At 43.3% G+C, this 22637-nt stretch overlaps 1 protein-coding gene across 2 annotated transcripts; it reads left to right on the top strand.

The window, feature by feature from the left end:
- The first annotated feature begins 1410 nt into the window (after nucleotides 1-1410).
- Nucleotides 1411-21426, top strand: LOC111606272 (homeobox protein Mohawk-like). Of its 2 annotated transcripts, XM_023326712.1 has the most exons (7): nucleotides 1411-5601; nucleotides 6322-6578; nucleotides 9210-9369; nucleotides 11788-11941; nucleotides 13757-14104; nucleotides 19127-19160; nucleotides 19276-21426. In XM_023326712.1, exons 2-7 carry the CDS (start codon nucleotides 6403-6405, stop codon nucleotides 19469-19471), a joined length of 1068 nt encoding a protein of 355 aa, XP_023182480.1. In that variant the 5' UTR covers nucleotides 1411-5601; nucleotides 6322-6402; the 3' UTR covers nucleotides 19472-21426. The 2 variants fall into 2 exon arrangements, with proteins under 2 accessions (XP_023182480.1, XP_023182481.1); XM_023326713.1 differs by lacking the exon at nucleotides 1411-5601 and having other exon boundaries at nucleotides 6222-6578.
- Nucleotides 21427-22637: the final 1211 nt, after the last annotated feature.

Below are 22637 nucleotides of genomic sequence, written 5' to 3'. Positions count from 1 at the left end.
AGGGAATGTTGTTTACCTGGACTTCTGCACCAAGTTCCCCTCGACCCGGCTGAACACAGCCGTCTGTCTGTCCTGTTTGCCTCCACAGCTGAGTGTAAAACATGGGGAAGCTGGGAAGAGAAACTCCCTGGACTCACTGGAAACATCTTCAGAACTCCTGCTGCAGTTTTCAAACACTAAGCAAGTGTTGATGTTCCTTCAGTCAGGGAATGTCTAATAAGTGCTGGATTATATTCCCAGAGATCCCAGCTGGGAGGGAGAGATGGAGCTGGAAGAAAGGCTGCAAAGAGAGACGTGCTTATCTTAGCCTAGCTTTGCTCTTCAGGAGACCTTATTTGGCCCCGTCTGAATAACACGCCACCAGGCTGGCAAATAAAGCAACCCTGGCACTTCTCAGGCATCCTGTTTTTCACTAAAGAGCCTTGTTTAGGGAGCTGCATGTTTTCTGGAGCTGCTGGAGGGAAATGTGCTGCTGGAGCTCTGATGAATGGGATAATAATCCTGCTAAATGTGTCATAAATAATTCTCATCTGGAGTTTACAAAGATGATCTGACTTGTTAGTCTGCTGCTCACCTTCTTCCCCAAACTTATGTGATTTTAGTCAGGAAGGAGGATGTTAGTTTCTCTGTTGAATTGGACTCAGGCTGTCCATCTTTCCTTTGTTTTCCTGTCTCTGTTTATCTTTGTGCTGAAATTCATGGGAATGTTTTCTCTCTGTCCCTCAGTCTGTTGGTTATCCTCATTAATGTAGAGAGTTCATGTAGAAACCCTGATCAGCTGGTGGAGATCAGACAGAATTTATCCAGAAAATAATGTTTAAGTTGCAGCTCAGATTGTTGGACACAGACAAGCTGACGACACAATGAAATGAGTCTCTTTCTGCAGGGACATTTTTAAAGCATGTTTGTGAATTTAACTCTTTGGACGTCCTCTGCTCTTAAAAAAAGATCCAAATCACTCTGAACCACATGGACCAAACAGTGAAGGTTCTTGCTACCGTCTGTCAGAGATCAGCATTTAGAATAAAATCCTTCCAGTTTTTCCCTGAGTATCCTGCTTCATCTGCAGTTTAACCAAAGTTTTTTTTAACACATTTGTTATCAATCAGAAGATCCTCTGCCTTTCTTTGCTCCTTTAAGTCTTTACCTCCCATTGATGCTGCCGTTGCTATGGTTACAGCCATTTTCTTCAGATAAAAAAATATTGACATTATCATGTGTCCTATAGAAAACTTACTACACACGTTTTTAAATGGCTTTTTTTATGAAAGAGGAAAATGTTGCAAAAAGCTCAAAGTGTTTCAGATCTGCTCCATCAGATAATCTGAGAGGAGACTCAGATGAAAAGTCAGCCTGTGTTGATGAGAGTGCTTTTATTTAACCTCTTGCTTCTGTTTACAGAAAACTTTGATTCTGACTTTCTTGTTTCTATCAATGACATCATCACAAGTTAACGCAAACAAACCCTTCTCTTGCTCTCATACACTCGACACCTGGAAGCTATGATGATCAAAATAAAGATTATTTTTGATGCTTCTTTTGCCAAATGTGTTTTAAAAGTGAAACACTTTGGAGCCCCCGTCTCTGCTTTTGTTAAGTGATTCAGAGGAGACCACAATATTTAAACAGCCACATCTGCTTCTGGGAGCTCAGTCTGCTGCAGTAGTTTATATCCATGTGTACTTATATGAACAGACCCAAAGCTTCAATGCAGCGTTTAGATAAATGCAAGAAAACACTTTGGTTCTGTTGAACACACTGAGTCTGCACAAACACTCTCTAAATAGCATTCAATAGTAACAGGTCATCAATGTCATTTTGTTAGCTTCAGTGGAGAAGAAATATCTGTAGAACAGCAGTGTGTTGTACTTCCACAGCTTCCTCTCACTGATTCCATTTTTAGTTTGAACGTTTATTAGAAACGGTCAAATCTATTTTAGAAAGCAGCTCATTTTTTCTGTCAGTAAAATTTTAACTCCTTTTGGTTTCAGGAATCATCTTTACACACTAATGCTTTCAGTCAGCAGCAGCTACAAAAATCCCAGTGAGTTAGAGAACAACAGAAAAGTTGCTCAGCTTTTTTCTTAAACTTGTTCTTTTTGTTCCTGTTGCAGATTCCTTCACTAATTTCATCTCTTTCTGTTCTTCCAGCTTACAGACATTATATTTCTTGGGATGTGTGAGTGGTTATCATTGCTGCTGATCTGGGCTCGTCTTCTGGTTCTGTTTATTAGAAACTGTCTGGGTCGGGCTCCACAGGCCCTCCATAGCAAACTGTTGGCTTCAATCATCGATCCTCCTCTGCTGTCCTGGACCGAGATGCTGGGCTCTCCACCTCAATCGCTGCCACAAAGTCTAAAGGGATTTTTATCAATATCTGCTGCATGCAAGAACAAAAAATTAGTAAAACATAGAAAATATGCGTCTGGAGATCTTCATCGCTCTTTGATGTCTAAGCAGCAGCAGCTGCTTGCTGGGGTCACTGGAAGAGCATGATGAGGGAAGAGTGGCTGAGATCGCTGGTTACGTGTGAAGATGGAACTTCACATGAAACAACACAAACTGGTGAAGACAGAAACTCGGAGGGAAAAATCACACAATCAATAGAACAAGATGGATGGTTACTGCTACTTGAAGTGTTGTCAGGAAAAAGTCTTACAGATTTTTCAACTCTGAACAAAGTGACGCCAACCTGTGGAGCTAAAATGTGGCGTTTACCTGGAAACAAAGCAGCTAGCTTGACGTTCAGGGTACATCAGCTCTGGAGAAGCTGGTTCTGTTATGATGTTCTAGGTTCTGATTCATCAGACTGTCCAATGTCTGCTAAACACCCTGAGGTAGAAATAGCAACATATGACATCACACTGTCATACTTAATGTGGCCCAATAGCTCAGCTTCTGTTTGCCATCAGGATGAATTATGGACAAAACAACCAGTCAGATGAAATACAGCAGAAAGAAATGATGGAATCACTCAGTGATGAATAAAGACTGATGATCCCCACGAGACGTCTGTCAGCTCAAAGGATTTTAAATCACCACTTCAGGAAGGATTTGCACCAAGAACATGTTGGTTGTTTCCAGTCAGCTTGTAAAACTGAAAACACACAAAGACTAAAGAAGACGACAGAAAACTGTCAACACCATGATTTGGAAGTTGGAAATGTACAACAAAAAACATAAAAACCAAATGGAAGAAATAAGAAACAGTTTGTAACTGAACTGTAATAAATCAGCTGAAGGAAAGTCAGACATAAACATTCAGATGCTCTAGTGTGACCTGAAATGTGCCGTTCACATTCAACCACTCTTAAACATGGTTGAATTAACATCACTCCCAAAACGCTTGTATGTCAGATGATGGTTCCACGACGACATCGCTGTCCTCATGATGGTTAAGACGTCATTTCTGCACAGAAGAGTCGGCCAAAATTCCTCAGTGTTGATGATAAAGTGTTATTATAAGTTATCACAAACACTTGATGTTTCTTGTTCTTGTCGCTGTAAAGGAAATTACTTTTTCTGTAGTGCCAGGGTGGTTTGGACAGCTTTTGCCTTGTGAAAATCATGCATAAAATCATTTGCAATAAAAACTCATATATCAATATTCAATCAATATTCATGAGGACGATCATTTTCCTTTGAGTGACACTTCCCAAAGTTCGATGATTTACCCAATGAATTGGTCTGTGGCTTGTCAATAAAGGACAAAAGAACCAAAAAAGTCCTTAAAAAACTCCAAGTTGGACTGTGAACAGATGGGAAAGTACAGAGAATAGAAGCGTAACTGAGGAAATCTGTGCCTTTGTAAGCTGTTATTTTGGTTCATTTTTAATTGTTGCCTTTAGTTTTAAAGGCAACAATTGTGTCATAACGAAGTATGTCATTCGTTAGAAGAGGATTTGGTAAAGAGTTCCTGTTGCAATATGTGAAGCTGCAGAGCATCTTGGGTCTCTGCAAAGCTCCTCAGCAGATATCCACTGTCTCTGACATCAGAACTCTGGTGCCAGGCCTCAAAACTCATTACTTGTCCAACCCCAGCAGCCATTGAATGGATACCAAAGAAAGCAGATGCCAGTGTAATTCCTGGAGTCCAGTCTGAGATGAAACAGAACTGTGAATCAGGATCGCCTGCAGACTCCCCGTCACTGATCCCTTTGAGTTGGGAGATCATGATTAATGTTGGTCTACCTGTTGAATGGTTTTATTCAACCACAGAGGGCGACAGACAGGCAGCAGTCTGAGGTGCAGGGTGGAAAAGCTGAAGCTTTGGAGAGGCTGGATTAAGATTCAAGAGAAGCTGCAGCAGGTTGCTGCTGAGCCACAGGTTTGGATAACAGCAATAATGTGAGAGGAGGCAACAGAAGTTCACCTCAGGCCAGAAGGCAAAGCTACAATATTGTGGAAAACCTGAGCAAATAAACCCTTCCTGACCTTAATTAACCCCATTACATGACTGGGTCAATCATTGCATGTTTTCACAAACTCTTAGTAAAAGTCAGTTCCCCCCTTTAAATGAAAATAAGCACAAATAAACAATAATTACACAGAGGCTGAACACTTCAGATGGTTAGTCACATCCCTGGAATAACTACTCTGGATAAACCCCAAAGGAACCCACAGCTGAGAACCTCAGAACCTTTGAGTCATGGGCACATAATGTGACAGGAGGAATCAGTTGTGGCATGGCTATTTATAGTCCAACTGTTTCTTCTATTTGTCTGGATTTCACTGAAGTAGCAGAGAGCAGAGATGCTAACTTCAGCTTTAGGCAGATGCAGATGGTCCAGCTGTCTAACTTTGTTTATGGATATAATTAAACAAATACAATTATCCTGATGATCACTAATAATGATCAGAATAACAATCCTGATCATTATTAGTGATTAGGATCAGCAATGATCAACATCCTCAGCAACATTGATAATGACGGCTACTGAACAAACTTACTATTTTCACTGAAACTGGATTTGATTGAGAGAAATTTAGTTTTAAACTCTAACTTTTCTAACCTGCTGTAGCAGCTGGCTGTGCCACAATGCTAATGCTAGCTAACATAAACAGGAACAAGTTCCAAGTTATTCAGTTACAGCTGCTGTTTTATCTTTTTCATCAGTGAAAGTTTGAAGTTGCTCTGTCCTTCAGCTTCCTGGCCAATCAAATCAAACCATGAATCTTTAGCAGCTAAAATCTATTCAAGCTTTTTGACATAATAAATTAAAATCCATCATCAGCAGCAGCAGCAGCTCCTAAACAGACATTATTTGTCCATTGGGTCTCTAATCCTCAGTGGCTCAGACAGACAGCCTGCTTCTTTCAGACTCATGCCCGCCTCCCTCTCCTTCCCTCTGGGGGCCGCGGCCCCTGAACCGGCCTAAAGCAGCAGCAGGATGTTCGTAGGCTCAGCCTCTGTGCAAGGAAACATGAGCAGGCGCAGATATTCAGAGTCCCGGGCCGCCGGATAAAACCAGAGGAGGAGACGGCGGTCCGTGTGGTTGGAGCTCAGAAACTCAGGCGGGGAACATGTGAGCGGGGCATGGGCGGCTGGGAGCGGGATTATTGTTCAGCACAGCCGAGAGACGCAGGAGGGAGCCGGGGAAGGTAACTGCCACAGATCCACTCACTGGTTGAATGAAAGGTCCAGATGTTCTGAAGGCGCAGCTCCAGCTGCTTCAACCCAACTTGAATCAGTCACATTACTGCCAGCATCACTTTAGTCGATGTCAAGGAAATATTCCAGCTGTTTTCCACGAAGCTGCTGCTGCTGCTGCTGCTGCTGCTGCTGGATCCGCGTCCGAGACAAATCAGCTGATAACAGCGATGAAGCTGCAGAGAGAGAGAAAGAGCAGGTCGTTTCTGAAGCAGGAAGTCGGTTGATCTGCTTCACACTGTAGTTTAGAGTCGCTTTAACAGAATTCACATGAATTTATTCCTGCAGAATAAATGAGATTCTCACCATCCACAGTCTGCGTGTCTCTTCGTGGGTTGTGTTTTTCCCCCCACAGCGCAGCAGGAAAGTGGATCTAGAACCAGAAACTGTTCCGCTGTCCGCACCGACTCATCCCGGATTTATTTCTTAGCTGATTGTGCTAATTAATGCGCAATGAAAGTGCGCAGAAAGAAGCGCCTCTCCGCATTAGAAGCGGGAGGAGACTGAATGAAGCAAACAGGTTGTGATTGTTTCCAAAGAGACACAGAAGTGGAGTCAGAGCGCCGCGGCTCCGCTCGCCTTTAACTCTGAAGCTGCTGCATGTGGAGGAGTTTAGATGAAGGATTTAGTTCATATGATCCTCAAACTAAATGTGATCTATTCTTCCGCAGGAGAGACGCGGGGACAGTTTTCCTCCACGAACCTTTTGGATTCGAGCGCAGCAGAGAGATCTGCGGACCGAGCAGCCAAAGATGAACACCGTTGTGTTTAACAAGCTGAGCAGTCAGGTCCTGTTTGAGGAGAAGGCGAAGGAAGTGGAAATGAGCAGCAGAAATTACCTGGAGGTCATCGACGGTCAACATCCAGATCTCCTCTGCAGCAGCCCGGCCATCAGAGACAGCCAGGCGGCCAGACACAGGCGGAGCGGGTATGTGAGGCTCTCTGTTCTGGTAGAGGCTGCTGCTCAGCATGCGTGGATGTGGGTCGGCTGTAGTGGATGAAGGAACCCACGGAGGGGAATATCTGACAGCCTGGTCAACCTGCTGGTCAACCTGCTGGTCACTCGTTAGCTGAGCGAGAAACGGGGAAAAATCTCCGGGATTAAATCTTCGGGTTTTGCGACAATAAGCGCAGCAAATGAAACATTTAAACTGGAGATTTAAAGACTGATATGGGTTTAGATTTTAAACCCATATAAATATAAAGTCCAGCAGCAGAGTTTTTAATTGAAAAACTATAAATCAATTCATGAACATGATGGAAGTGTTTCTGTTGTCGTGCGTAAATACGCATTTGCTCCAAATTTGGCTAAAAATGATTTTAAAAGCGTTTCCGTTCAGACTCCTGTAGTTTCTAAATATTTTCGTCCTCAGGTTGTGATGTAGAACAATCTGACAGATCCGACAATAAACCTTTTTCTAGACTGCTGCTGATCTAATGACCATTAAACTGTGATCAGAATTAAGGTGAGAATCAAGAAGCAGCTGATATTGTCGTGCGTAAATACGCATTTGCTCAAAATTTGGCTAAAAATGATTTTAAAAGCGTCTCCGTTCGGATTTCTACTTATTGGTGCTTTCTTTAATTCCTCGATATTTTCTTCCTGGGGTTGTGATGTTGAACAATCTAACAAATCAGATAATGAACCATCACTACTTCTTCAAATCCTGCTGATTTAATAATTACATTTCAGGTTAGAATCAAAAAGCTCATACTTGTTCTGTAGCTCCTTGTTCCAAAGACACAATTTAAAGCTACACCTAAAGACTATTCAATTAATTAATCAATCAATCTCTTAACTCAATATTCAATGATTTCACGATGCACATATTTGCCATCTCTTCACAAAACACTTTTATTTATTTACAAATAAAGTTTAGCATTTTTCACATCTGGCCAAATACAATTTGTTCCTTGAAGTATGTAATATATGAAGCGCCACATCCAACGTGATGAAAATAAAATGGATGAACCCTTTGTTATTATGTCCAAATAAGACATGTAAAATGCATAAAAATATTCAAATAAAAAAACGGATTATTCAAAATGTCAAATACGATGAAGCTGATCTGGAAAAAAAAGAATCTAGCCGAGTCCTGAGTGGACCTCGAAAAGAAAAAAAAATCTGTTTCAAATCAAATCAAAATGTACTGCTTGAAGCTGTAACTTCACATAACTTCTTTATTATTATTGTATTTTTTAGCCTCATTTAAATTTAAATAATTAAAGAATTATTAATCACATGAAATGTTTTTAAAACTGAATCATTTAAGACTGAACAAAGTGTCACATCAACACTTTCTATCTCACTGCCCTGATTTTATTATTTTATTTTTTTTACAGTTTTATACAAAATACATTTCTCTTTTGTCAAGCTAAATTCCATTAAGTTCAGATCCATCAAAAGAACCCAGCAATGAATCCGTCCATTTTACTCTCATCCTCATTGGTGTCATGAGGGCTGACACCAATGAGGTCAGCGGTCAGTGGGTGAGAAACTGGGTACACCCTGGACAGGCGGCCAGTCCATCACAGGGGAACCTAAAGAACACAAATGAATTTGAATTTATGCGAAATAATGCATATTTGGGCATAACTCCCTCCACTAGATGGCGACAGCTTGCCTCCTACGTCAACAGTCATTAGTGGTATACATTGGCCGCGTTGTGGTTTAATGTGGTGAATTTGCCACAATAGTCAACAGAAACTTATTCGGTTATCAGATGCTCATCATGTATGGGGCTCCTGTTAGTGTCACTCTGAAAGTGTTCATGGTGACACCAACAGGAACACCATGAACACTTTCAGAGCCTCCAACCCCCAGTTTATCATCCACTGATTGACAGGAAGCAGACGCTTTATCCTCCATGTTTGTTTCATGGAGCCGATGACTGGAGCTGAACACAGATGAAATATGACAGACAGATACATGTACTGCTGGAGAGGGCAAATAGTAGATCTGTGTGCACACACACAGATGTCCTGTGGAGGTAAACAGGTGGAACTTTTGCTTAAAAGATAACTATTAAATTCATAACAATTGATGCATCGTCAAACCGCTTCCCCAACTCTACATCTGTTTCCAATAAATGAATCCACCTTTAGCTATGTGTTCTGGTTCACCACATGAAGAGCTGAAAGGATCTGACATTGTCTGGAAAAGGAAGCTGCAGAAACATTCAGGATCAGGTGAAAGAATGTTCTCTAACAGAGCTCTGGGGTCAAAGGTCAGAGTGAAATGCGCTCCACGATGTTCAGGCTGATCCAGATTACAAGGAAAATATTTGGAGAACCAGAACCTCGGGCCCGCTTTGAGGTCCGACTAAAATGGTTCCATCTGCAGCCAGTGGAGCCGTTTTGGGAGCTAAAGGAGAAGTGGAGAGCAGCACCATACTGACATCTGCAGGTTCAGGTGTTCCTCCTGTGGGTTCAGGACGTTTCTCTGATTCATCTGCCGACATTTTAGACGCGGCGTGAATTTCTGACATCTGCATGCTGAAGCCCTGGGGTGTGTCCGGTTGTTTGCCTGCGTCTAAATGCTGTCCCTGCTGGCGCACAGGGGTCGTCCCAGCGGCAGCAAAGTGCGACACAAGCGCCAGGCCCTGCAGGACATGGCGCGGCCGCTCAAGCAGTGGCTCTACAAGCACAGAGACAACCCGTACCCGACCAAGACGGAGAAAATCCTGCTGGCGCTCGGCTCGCAGATGACTCTGGTCCAGGTGAGACGCTTTCTTCTGCTCTGATTCCAGGAGGAGACAAAGAAAAGTCACATAGACAGGAGAGTGATCAGGCTGCTGGAGTTTAGATGTTCAGCTTTTACTGTTCCTGAATGTTTAGCAGCAGCTGAGCAGGAGTGAAGTTTTGTTTCCTCTGCCTTCCAGATCCTCCTGCAGCTTCTCCTCTCTCTGCTGAGCGTCTCAGGCTTTGATTTGTTTCTTCCACTTTCTTCCAAAAGCTGCAGCTCAGCTTCATCTCATGTCCCAGAGAGTCTAAAAGTGTCAGAACTAAATAGGTTTTGTTAAATAATAATAATAAATTTGTCCTGCTTAACATTTTGGTTTCAGAAACTCTGCAGAGAACAGATGTTTACCTGTTTGGAAATGATTCACAAATGATTTTCTTGAGATATTCCTGAAATATTCCTACGTCTCAATATGTAAACCTGCTCTGCTGCATTAAAAAGCTCCAGAAAAATGTAATTTCTGATAAAGATTTGAGTCAGGAATATTTCTGCTGCTTTGATCTTTATGACGTCTGGAGAAACCAGTGAGATGTTCAGAGCAGAACAGTTAGAAACTGCTGATGCTCCAAGTTTAGAGTGAACATCTGAACTTATCTGACAACCTGACTGCTGAGAGGAACACCCAGCACTGAGTGCAGCTGTGTGTGTGTGTGTGTGTGTGTGTGTGTGTGTGTGTGTGTGTGTGTATGGGTGTGTGTAGCAGCGTTTTCCTCACATGGTCACTCTGTACTTAATCTGCTTCTCATTTCTGGGAGCGCTTGATGTTGGACGCTGTGACCCAAACACACACTGACACACCTCACACACACTGTGTTTGAGTGTAAATATCATTAGTGGGGTCAGAGGTTAAAGGTGGAGAATTTGAGGGTCAAAAGTGCAACAACCTGACATCAAATGAGATAAATATTTAAATACAATATTAAATATTGATAAATTCATCTAGAAATTAATAAACGAGATTTTCTCTCAAGGAACATTCTGGTAAAATAATGGCTGAAATAATGAATCATATTTAGGTAAAAGTTTTAAATGTATTAAAATAAGAAATCTATAAATAACAAAATTCAAATGTATTATAGTAAAATCATTATTATCTGATTATTTATTGATTTATTTTTCTATTTTCTGATTTAAAGTCAGTCATAAAATAATTTCCAGTTTTATTGAAGTGATCATTTATAGAAATATTTATTTTGGAAAAATGGTTTGATGCAAATCAGTTCTTGATCTAAATTTCTGTTCTCTTTTGAAGAACCTGGTTCTCTATTTTCTCTATTTTCTCTATTTTCTCTATTTTCAGTTGCTGAAGGATAAAAAATCTTGTTTTTGCCAATTAGGAATATGAAAACAGATAGTTATAAATCTTTAACCTCTCAGTCTTTGAAAATATTTCTGGACTGAATAAGTGATCGTTTTGTCCCAAAGTGTGAACATAAACTCAGATGTGACCATGACGTCTTTCTGTCTTTCCACTGATTGCTGCTGAGGACAGCCCAGTTCTTCCACTGTTTAGTCCAGACAGACCGCTGTTAAGGCTGCCAGTGGCGTTGAACGCATCACTTCCTGTGTGTTTTTCCCTGGAGAGGCCGACCTGGCAGCAGGTGTTAAACAGCAGCTAAATCTGTCATGTTGTAGCGCAGCAGTTAGCTTTGTTCCATGTCGATGTTGTGAGATGGAGCCGATGATCCGGTGCCGTCTCCATGGTTCCTGAACTCCATCTCCGTGGTAACACGCCGTCTCCTCTGGGACCTCCCGTCCTCATGAGGACACCGTCCCTTCCCCTCCAAGTCCTGCTGGGCTGCAGACTGAAGACAGTGGGACGGTCCTAGTTAATGAGAAATGTGATCCTGAAGGAGAGGACGTGAAAACTAAGTAGTCCAGCATGAGGCCGCCGTCCCCGGCCGTTCATAAGCAGCTTGAAATCTACTGAGCATGAAAAGTTATTCCAGTAGAACATCTAATGGTCTCCACTCCCAGTGGAAGAAAGAGCAGCGGCTCAAGTGTCTTTTTTATTGGATCTTAAAGACAGAGATGGAAAAAACGTCTTATTGGAGGGAGTCTGGACGTGTCCAGAATAAGCAGGATGGGGACGTGTGTCTCAGTCAGAGCATTAGATCATGAAATGATGCGTTCACTGGCCGTCAGCCGATTCTTTGTACACAGTAAAAAGCTGAGAGGCTTCAGTTTTCCTGCAGAACGTCTGGGATGTTCCTCTCAGCTCTGATCAGAGAGCTGCAGCTGATCTGCAGCTGGACTCTGTCTCTGCAGCGAGGCGACGTCTCCACTGAGGACGACACGTTTAGTCTGGCTGTGGATGTGGACGAGTGTGGACTCTTGACATTAACACGTCTTCCTGTTTGCTGTGTGTGTCCCCTTCCTCCTTCGTCCCTCTCAGGTGTCCAACTGGTTCGCCAACGCCAGGAGACGCCTGAAGAACACGGTGAGGCAGCCGGACCTGAGCTGGGCGCTCCGGATCAAACTCTACAACAAATACGTTCAGGGCAACGCAGAGAGGCTGAGCGTCAGCAGCGACGACAGCTGCTCCCAAGGTACGCCTCACCTGCTGCTCTGAGGACAAACTGTCCAAACTGCACAAACACTTGGATATGATCTTCTGAGCTCAGAACCAGAACATTGCATGTTCTCCTTCTATCAGTCAGTGGAGCTGACAAATTTGCAAACACACGCTGGCTCTCATGGGAAGGTCCGGCCCGTTTTGGTGAGGAAGCGTAAGAAAGTCAAAGTTCAGTCGTCCTGCAGTGAATGAACAGAAAGTTCAGAGTTCTGTGGTGTCAGTAATCTCTCTCTCAGTGTGTGAGGAGGAGAAGCTGAGCGTGTGGCTCCCAGAGGAATGTGTGCATGGTGTTTGTGTTGTGTGTGCCGCAGGCCGCTGCACCACCAGAGGCTCCGTATATCTCCCTGACTCGTCTCCCTGTCATATTCTGGTTCTGGAGCGATCCGCAGCCCGCTCCCACTGCTGGCCCGTGTGCTGAAAGGCCCTCCATTATGTTCTGAAGCCTATGCTTTTGTTCCAGAGACTATTTCTGGGAGCAGATCTGACCCTGCTGACCGTGTCTTCATTCCTCTTACTGTCCTGAAACGGTCCAGCTGGTTCTGGAGCTGCAGCAGCAAATCCAGGCTAAAGTAAAACCTGTTTTCTGCTTGGAGTCCAGAGCAGACCTGATGTTCTGATCAGTAGAACAGTTTAATATTTTTATTGGATTAAATCAAAAGGTCAGATTGTTTGGTGACAGAGGAGATGCTGGAAGAACCATGTGGTTCTGATTATCGGAAGTGCTCATCTTAATTTGGACCAGGCTGAACCAGACATCTAACCCGGCCAAACGACAGAACTGCAGTCCTGGCAGCGACAGAAACTGAAGTGAAGTGTCTCTGATTTTCCTGCTGCCAGAGAATCTCTGGGTTTTCATCAGAGTTTTATCTTCCTCCTGTTTCTTTCATCAGGTGAGAAGCTGGGCTTTAATTCAGTCTCCTCAGCTGCAAAGCATTCTGGGAAGGATGTAATGCTGCAGGGGACGAAGGTTGCGATAGAACCAGCATTCATTACAGTTTGGTTTTGGGTCTGAAGTCTGAACTGGGCTTTTTGTTCTGGAGGCGATGCCAACATGTGGGCAGGAGCAGCAGGCTGGAGTTTCCTGGTTCTGCTGTTTGAACGAAAGATTAGCTCCAAATAACCGTTTTCCTTCAGACTGGCTGAACAGAACTGAGACAATAACTGAACCTGGAGTCCAACATCTGATGGAGGAAATGAGTCATTACAATGTGCACTTCCACTGATTGTTTTTAGAGACTTTATGACCACAAAAAAACTGATGGGACCTAAATGCAGTGACCCAGATGAAGATGGAGAGACTGGAACCAGTCAGTGCCACTGGTTTACATCACCATATGTATATACAGGCCTTATGCTGCAGTCTGTACTGTTTCTGCATCAATGTGACCAACAACAGATGTTCTTTATCCATAGAGAGTTCTACAACCCAACGAGTGGATTGAGCTCTTACTTTAGGTTGAGAGAGAGACTTGAAGACGAGATTCTCTTCAGGTTTTCACTATCAGTAAAATGAAGAACAGACCTGAGAGACAAACCAACAGAGATCAATTCAGACACAGTTTTCCTTATTGTGGAGAGTTGAGGTTCATTTCCACTGTTCTATGTTGATAACTGATCCCAGTTAGGAGTCGGGACAAGAGCCTGAATAAAAATGATGTTTATCTTATACTACAGATCACCATGGCAACAGAAGTTTGTGCTAAAGTTTTAAGAGATGGTTCTTGTTGTAGAGAAGACTTCCTGTCCTCCACCAACAGAACAGTCATGTGAGCATGTCCTGATGTTGCAGATGGAGACAACCCTCAGAGGACACAGAGCGGTCCTGAGGATCTCACCAAGCCCTTGTACCAGAGCGTCATCAAGAAGGAAGGCTCCCCCATGGTGGGTGTGGCCATCGGCATGGACCCAGGGCTGCGTTCTGCAGTGGAGGCCGAGGACTACGTGTCTCCACCCAAGTACAAGAGCAGCCTGCTGCACCGCTACCTGAACGACTCTCTGCGGCACGTGATGGTGGCCAACGCTGTCATGGACGCTCGCAAGAGGAACCACTCTGGCTCCTTCAGCTCCAACGAGTTCGATGACGAGCTGCTGTCGCCATCGTCCTCTGAAGCTGAGGCCCACTTCGTCTATCGAGCCGGTAAGGAGACCACTGACTCTTCCAGGAACTCTCCAACACACACCACATTCCTCATGTCTGATCTTTGTCTTCTTTCTGGACGTTTGTTTTCATTCCTGCAGCTTGTCCATTATGTCCAGCTGTCTGTCCCTCTGCAGGATCTCTAATATCTCTCCTGCTAACTTTCTCTCTGCTTCCTTTAATTGAACATGTTGGATGTGTTGCTGAATCTTCTCCTCATGGCTGCTGAAATGGAGAGGCTGTTCAGGATCTCCTTGAAGTATTTTGTAAAATTTAAACAAGGTGCAGTTCATCTGAAACACACAAGCATATCCAGTAACCTGCACACTGTCAAACCCACACACACTGAACCACTGGTTGTCTCTGAGGCCGTCCAGAGAGGTGGGAGGGGCTTCACCTCTAGCTAACCAGGGTCTAACAGGTCAGACACAACAAGACTTTCAGGCTGCTGTTTGTCCCGTCTTTGTTCCAGCTGTGGCTCCAGATGAGAGAGCAGAGCAAAATGTCCGACAGGCTTCTTGAGACTGAGAGTTGAATGTGGGACCTTTGCAGTCCAAAGCGTCTGGAAGCTGCAGGAGTTCCTGCAGCTTTTCTGAGATGTAACCAATCAAGGTCAGCTGTGTTTGTATCGGCTGAGAACACTGGGTCTTTGTTCAGGTGGACTTCACATCCAATAGTAACATTTTCCTTTTGTGTTGAACACGACCAGAACAAGGAGGGTCCGGATCTGAACTGGATTGTTGGAGGGAAGAGCTGCTGTTATTGTGTCTCTTTTGGACAAAAGTGTTTCTTCTTGTCTGAGTGTGAAGCAGACAGAGTGTGTGTATCTGAAATGAATCAATGAGTCCAACAGGAACAATTAAAACCCTTTGACCTGAGCCAACATCAGGCTGTTTTCACTGCTGAAGCTTCACTCCAGCAGATTTTATCAAGACAAATCCCAGAAGGGCTGAATTCAGCTGGCTGAGCTGCTGCCTTTAATAGATACTGACTGTTTTATCTCTGGTTATTATAATTTCTTGCTGCTGACGTGTCCCTCTTGGCCTCCTTGGACTCCGATACATTTACACAAGTATTACTCTGTTACATGTGACAGAAGCTTGTTGGGTCAAACGGAACGATTCATTCAAAAGGGACAAGCTCCTTCTGGGAAAATCAGATCTGATCCAAATTACATTAAGAGTTGAGAAAATACAATTTTCATTCCACATCTGATTTTTGAGGAACAAAGCAAATGAAAAATTGCAGAGAGAGAGAAATGTTTTCAAGCTCAAGTTTTTATCATTTCCTGCAGTTTTTTTCTCCTGTTTGCTGGAAATTCCAGATATTTCTTTAGAGAACGCATTCTTCTTTTGTAAAGAGTTTTTATGTTCTATAGTGAGAGACAAATGTGTGTTTCTGTGACAGATTTGACATAAATCTGTTCTATCAGCTACACAGAGGACACAATGTCCAAATAAATCTGATTTAAGATTACTGAAATGTTTAATGTCCTGTACTTGTATAGCACTTCATCAAGTACAAAGGACACCAAGGCACTTCCAACTACATGCTGATGGTTGCAAGCTAGTAGATAGTGGCCACAACTACTCTGGGGCAGTCTGCAGAGGTGAAGCTACCATCTGGCCTTCTGAACGCCACCACACAGCAAAGGTAGATAAAGTGTTTTGCCCAAGGACACAACACTACAGTGAGTGGAGTTGAACCAGTGTGAAATGAAATTATTATTCATTTTTGTGGGAGTTAACACCAGCAATCCACCAATTGTGAGACAAACTCCTAAAATCATCACACTGTTCCTTTCCTCGAAAACTTTAAGCCCAGACTTGGTTCTGTTATTTATCTTTAAAAGAAAATCTTCACATTTAGTTTGTAGAGGAACATTTTTGTAACAAAGTTGTGATTGGACAAGGAAAAGTGGTGAACCTGGTAGCTGGTTTCTCATTGGTTCAAAGTCCATTTGTGTCCCAGTTGGTTGTTGTGGGCTCGGCCAGAACTCCTGACTACAAAGACCAGTCAGACGTGGCAGCAAATGGAGATCATGGATTGGCTCCAGTGAAAAACTAAACGTTGCGTCTAATGTTTCCGGATTTGGCAACGAAACAATTTGGTTTGCTTTTTAGTGATTTGCCAACTCTTTAGGGCTAAACGCTCTAATGCAAGCAACAACCATCACAAGCAGCAGACAAGGTGCATCACTACCGGAGTGGATCTCAGACAGACTGTCAACAGAGTTTGATGTTAGAGGGTGTGTCTGAGTTGGCAGAGGTGAAGTAGAGTCCTGGTATGACCTTGACGTAATGCTTCATGTTCATGTTTTACTCCTGTCTCTCTGGGATAAAAACCCAGAGAAACAGGAGTAAAAACACCAGATGTTGGATCTCTGTCACTGGAAGAAGATGTGATGATGTGTTTCTGCCACTTCATGGACACAGACTGAGACCAGCATGTTCATGCTGTCTGTGAAGCTGCAGAGAAAGGTTCCCAAACATCAACACAGACACATTTTATACACAGTTTACTTGTAGGCAGCTCCCCAACATGGAACTGGAAGAGAGAGGAATAAAAAGCTCTCTCAGTCTGAGGGGTTTTAAATGGTCGGAACACCAGGACTTTGTAGCACATTGAGGCTCACACACACCATCAGATGTTGAGATGTGAGGAACACAGCTGTCCGCCTGCTCAGGGAGCTGCACTGCCCGACTCTGTGGAAAACACAAACTGTTTCCATTTTAAAAGCCGAGTCGGCTGTAGAACAATAGGTAGCCTCTGTGTTCCCACGGGATGGAGGAAAAGAGAGCTTCACAACCAGAGAGCAGAGGTGTAACCCAGTCAAGACACACAGAGGGCAGCTGAGTTCCAATGTGAACAAGGGCAACATAATGATGCAGCAAGTCCTGCACAAACATGTCATTTGGCCTCCAGATCCCCAAAAAAGGCTGCTTTTGTCCACATGTAAACACTTACAAATGTGAGTAATGTTTCCCTGTGGTTACTGCTTTTTTTCCACCCTAATCTGAGGGTTTTATTTGCCACCAACAAGAGCTGATCATTCCTGGGAATGTTTCAGAGAAAGCTGTAATAAAAGCTCCTGGTGAAAATGGCACCTAGCTCTGTTTCTTCTCCACCTGGCCGCCATGCACAACTGTCAGTGCTGCACCGAGTGGCAATCACACTGCGCATCCTTGCAAATGTTTCCACCACCACTTCCAAAAAAAGTGTTTTTTGTTTATTTTAAATAGGGTTTTTTATACACCAGTAACAGTGACCGTGAAAACAGCTTAAGCTATAGGTTTATAGTTGACCTGTAACAAAACTGGATGTGAGGAGGTGCACACCTGCCCGCTGGTCTCACATGCTATTAATTCCAAGGTTTGATGCCTGTTTGATACATATCATCATAGACAGATACATCAGATGGGGTTTATGTACAATGCTGCTGTTGAAAGACGGCACAGCAGGGAATTGTGGACAGACAGGAATGTGAGGACATTGTTGGAAATCTCTGACAAACTACAACCTGAACTAAAACTGATTGGTTTGTAACTCTGGGTTATCACGTCCTCATCTCCCTCTCACACATTCCTTCTCTTCTTCTAAGGAGACAACTGTGGTGAGTGAGGTCAGGCTCCTCTCTGTGGAAGAATCCAAAAGTGAACCGGAAAACTAGAGGAACATTTCCTAATCAGGGCCATATCAGCCCAGAGCGTCTCAGACCTTGTCCTGTCATCATGGCTCAGACTGCATGGGAAGCAGACAGAAGAGCAGCGAGGAGATGGAGAGTCTGAGGCTGGTGGAGCCTGCAGAGATGAGATCAGTGGATCAGGATATTTGGAAACTCTGGAGGCTTTTAAAGCACAAAGAGAGGTGACCAAGATAAAGCTGTAAAAATCAGAGCAGTTGAATGTTTTGGCTTTCACATGATGCTGGACTTTTATATTCATAAGAAAAGATGCAGTGAAGATGAAAATGTTACTCAGGAGAAAGGACCGATTGACATGCAGGATGAGCAGAGTGAGGTTGTAGAAGACGAGGTTTCCCTGTGTGAGGGATTTGTTCTGAACAAAGGACGACCTGCTGTACGTCTGACACTCTGAATACCTTTGGACTAAATAGAAACTTTCAGATAATTTTCTTTTTTTGAACATTTTCTGCTCATCCAGTCATCTCTAGCTGGTAAAGATCAAACTTCTTAAATGTTTAGTGAACTTAAGGAGAGCGCCTGGAGGCTGCACAGCTAGAAGGTCCAGATGTTCTGCTGTCTTTTAATGCCTCATGAAACTTCAAGCTTGTGTTGTCATTTTCACTGCTGGCCAGATCTGAGTGAAGGCTGGACGCGAGACAGAAGACAGGTTGAGGTCTCAAAACACCAAGAACTCTCAGTAAACAGCTGAAGTAAACACTCTGGCTGCCATAAAGACAACTTTACTTTCATTGTTTAATGACTTTGCTGTTCCTCACTAATGTTTCACAGATGAGATGGAGGTTGGTCCCATTGAGGAGGGGGGAGGAAAGCCAGCAGGCGGCCATCTTTCTCCCACTGACTCACTCACTGCCTTTTCATTCCCTCTCAGATCTGTTTCGCTTTGTCTTTTTCGATCTGATTTCTTCAGACAACTCAATTATGCTGGCTGGGCTCCATTTGTTTTCCAACTAAATATCACATCCATGGACTTTATGAGTCATAAGAAACATCTTTCAGCTCCATCCTATCAGTCACCTTTACGCTTGAAAGCTTCTTGCTAAAACGTGTTTTTTTCCTCCAGCATCTTAAATAAAGACAGAAACCAGAGCAGCACATGTTTGCTGAGGACACGGTGTCCACTGAAAGAACAAAACACAAGTCAAAAACCACACACACACACACACACACACATCCACTAATCTGCTGAACATGCAGGTTCTCATCATCAACCTTTATTTAACCAGGATAAAAAAACTTGAGATTAAAAATCTTTTACTAGAGTGTCCTGGTGTTCTGACCCAGAGAAGTCTACTGAGCTTTTCTCTCTCTGCTTTCAGAAGCCACAGACCATGGATCAAGTCAACATGACAAGTAAGTCGACCTTCTCTCCCCAGATAACCTGTGTCCAACCACCAGCTGAACGTGAGCTGTAACGATCTGTGTTTTGTTCTCTCTGTGCGCGTTTGCTTGTTGTGCCGGTCGTCAGGGGCAACGGTGGCGTCGCAGCGACGCAGAAGGCCAAAGATGAGACGTACTGGAAGGAGATCAACGCTGCCATGGCCTTGACCAACTTGGCTCAGGGGAAGGACAGCGTCTCCGGGACAACCAGCTGCATCATCCAGAAGTCCTCCCATATAGCTGAGGTGAAGACTGTTAAAGTGCCATTGTTGCAAAAGTTTTAGCTCCGATTTGCCTTTGCAAAGCAGAAACATTTCTCTCAGTAAACTTGTTGGAGTCAAAGAAACTCTCTGTGATATTTAAAGAACTGGTGCTTAAGGAGGAAGGTGGGCTTGTGAGGAAAAAATATGTTTTGGTCTTTCTGAATCTATTCAAATGATGGATTCCTTTTTTAAAAAAAAAACATAAATATTTTGTAATGTTAACTTATTGTTTTGAGTCTTTTTATTGCTACAAATATATTTTCCAAAGTGCCTTTGTTTTCAGCAGTTTGCTCACTGATTGTGCACAATGGAACATATGATCACAGAGATTTGTGAAGGAATGTTTTGTCGAGTGCAGGCTCTTAGTCGGTGTAATTCAGGATTTGTCCCTTGTAACATTATGTGCCTTAAGAACACAGTGAGCTCATTGGCATTGATGAACTCAAATAGCATGCATCTGCACAGGAACTGTTCCTATTTTGACTGGAGTTTCCATTTGGGCTGTAAACGGAGCTCTGCTTTGGGACTGCTTAACACGTTTCGAAGCGAAGAACTTTGTCCATCATGTCCGCCTCTTAACCTTGGATCCTATCAGCCGCTGAAGAATTTTTCTCTTTTTGAGCCGTGTGTCCACCGAAACGTGCACAAGTTCTCAGCTGAACCCAAAGCCGCTAATCGCCCACGTGGCCAGGCCGATAAAGTCGAGCAAAAGACCACGGTGACCTAAAAGGGATGTTTTTACTTTATGTTATCAGTCTGCCATGCGAAGTGTCGTAGCTTTTCCCCTCCTTTTTTTTGTTGCAAACAGGATGGTACGGAGTAAAAAAAAACTAACCCAAAAAGCCGAGCACCGCTCCCTCTCTGCCTTTTGATCCGCAGCCTCCCCAGATGTTCGACATTACATTTAAATTGCTGTTTACAAGAAGCCTGAGGACAGGCTTAAAAATGTAACTTTCTCTTCCATGGCCTCTTTCTGTCCTGCACAGTATTATTTCTTTGTCAGCCAAGTGTTTAAAGCATTTATTATGGCTGCCTCTGTGTGTCTTGTGTCGGTTTTGATTAAAACTGTCTCGTCTAACTGCGTTGCATTAAAATCGTCTCCGTCACCCAGTGGAAAGAATCCACTTCTGAGAAAGTGATTATTGCAGTTGCACCTGATTTTTAGCTTTAAGGATGTCTTGGAGGTACTGTTGGTGTGCCTGAAAATGAACGTTTTGTATTTACAGTGGTCTGACTGCCGTGATGAAGGACTTTAAAAGAGAACAAAACTGCACAATTACTTTTTTTTTTAAACATGCATTGAATGTTTAACCAGACGTTCACGGCTACATCAGCGTTTTTAACAAAGAAAAGTCAAAGAAACAAATCTTTTGGTTATATCACTTTGTGTATACATGGAAGTTGTTTGTAATTAATCACACCGAACCTCAGGCTCTGTTTGTTTATGCACTCGAGACGCTGGCCTCCACCTCCGGCGCGTGTTTTCCAGCCAGCTGATCCAGGCGCTGGGAGACCTGGAGCCACGGCTCGCGTTTCAGCTTGCAGCTCTGAGCCTCCGGGCCGCTCACCCCTCACACAACGGCCGCATGCTGGTGACGGAGGCAGAGAAAGGTCAAGGGGAGTTCAAAGGCAGCAGCAGGAACACCAGATGTATAAGCAAACGGGCTCCACAGCCATGACCCCGGTACTGTAACGCTCTCCAGCACAAACTCTGCTCTTAACCACGCTGAGAGATATGAAAATGTGTGTTTTGTAATGTATAAATTATTGCATTGAAAAAGCAATGAAAGTGGTGACCGTAACTTGTCTATTATTGTTAATTTATGTGAATGGATTTTTTTTTTTAAATAATTATTTTGATAAAGACTGGATTTTCCATCCAATGATCAGATTTATATCTTCTTGTACTGTTTCATTTGCCTTCCTGTAAAATGTGTTTGATAAAACTGTTGTTGCTTGGTGATGATGATAAATAAACATCTGAGCAACACGACTGGTGTAATTTTTCCCTCCATTGGCGCTAGTGACACTTATGAACTACCTAATAACTCCAACATTAGGGCATGCTGGCAAATATCTAGGAACATTAGGTTTCATAGCTAATAAAAATGGGATGTTATTTGATTTTAATTTAATAAACAAATACATAGTATTTTTGCTTAATCATGGGAATTCTCAAAAAAGCAATTTAGTCATGGCTTCATGGTTTAATTTAAGAACCTATATCTGTTATCGATATGCAAATTGTATTTACTCTTTCTCCTGGGAGTCCTGAAGGTAAAAGGTGTCTTCTGTCGTAGTAACTAATGTCTCTTCTGTCACACACACACACACACACTTTTTCAGCTCTTCAGTTTTTAGATTAGTAGGACCTTTTCTGAAATCACATTTCATTCCGTTTGTGGAACAATCTCCACAGTGAAACAAAACCATCCAAACCTCCTTCTGGCATTGAACACGCTGATGTTTATTGTACTTTTTGTGCATGTGAAATTTATCTGAGTTTAATGGTTAGTATTCTCGTTTTGTGAATATGGAGCAGATATAAGTTTTTACTCTCTGCTCCCTTTTATTCGTGATTTCTTTCGGCTGCTCCGTGAACCGGCCGTCCCTCTCTGCTCACACCATCGCAAACAGCAGCGTGGAGGGGAAAAAAAACAGCGCGAGGCTTTTTATGCAGGCGACGTCTGTCTTTGTTGTGAGATTTATCAGCAAAGTATCGACTCTCATCCCAGAAGAGTGAGAGCTGATGACCCCGACTGAACCAAGAAAAGAACAACGGAAGGTTTTGCTCCCCTAAAACTTGTGGTCGCCACAGACCAGACGTGCGTCTTTCGTGCATTTCACTGTGGAAGCAGAAAAGCGACAGCGTGACCCTGAACCAGACGGGACCGGACTGCCCAGTCCCTCCAGTCCTCCTCGGTTTCGCTCTGTATCTTAATTATCCTGGAGTGAACCGGCAGAAGCACACACGCTACAGCAAAACTGCCGGCAGAAAGCGTTTTTTAATGTATTGGGATTTTCCCCCAAAAGCAACGTATTTTTAGCGTGTAAACAAGTCAGTTAAAGTGTCTTGGGTTTGTTCAGGTCTCTGTTTTGGACGCCGCTCATCGTGGATCACATCTTTAGAAGATGTTGTTTGTGGCAGAAGGCAGGGCGGCCTTTAAGAGCTAAACACACTAATCAT

The sequence above is a fragment of the Xiphophorus maculatus genome, chromosome 21, assembly GCF_002775205.1.
Source record: "Xiphophorus maculatus strain JP 163 A chromosome 21, X_maculatus-5.0-male, whole genome shotgun sequence".
In the NCBI taxonomy this organism is placed as follows: domain Eukaryota; kingdom Metazoa; phylum Chordata; class Actinopteri; order Cyprinodontiformes; family Poeciliidae; genus Xiphophorus; species Xiphophorus maculatus.
The sequence above is the reverse complement of the archived record's forward strand: the minus strand, read 5'-3'. Positions and strand labels throughout refer to the sequence as shown.

Bases quoted from the DNA above. Each gene is read 5' to 3' on its own strand.
- LOC111606272 (XM_023326712.1), top strand. From the start codon at position 6,403: ATGAACACCGTTGTGTTTAACAAGCTGAGCAGTCAGGTCCTGTTTGAG. The intron at 9,370-11,787 runs GTGAGACGCTTT...CGTCCCTCTCAG, and splicing joins CGCAGATGACTCTGGTCCAG to GTGTCCAACTGGTTCGCCAA. The intron at 19,161-19,275 runs GTAAGTCGACCT...GCCGGTCGTCAG, and splicing joins GGATCAAGTCAACATGACAA to GGGCAACGGTGGCGTCGCAG.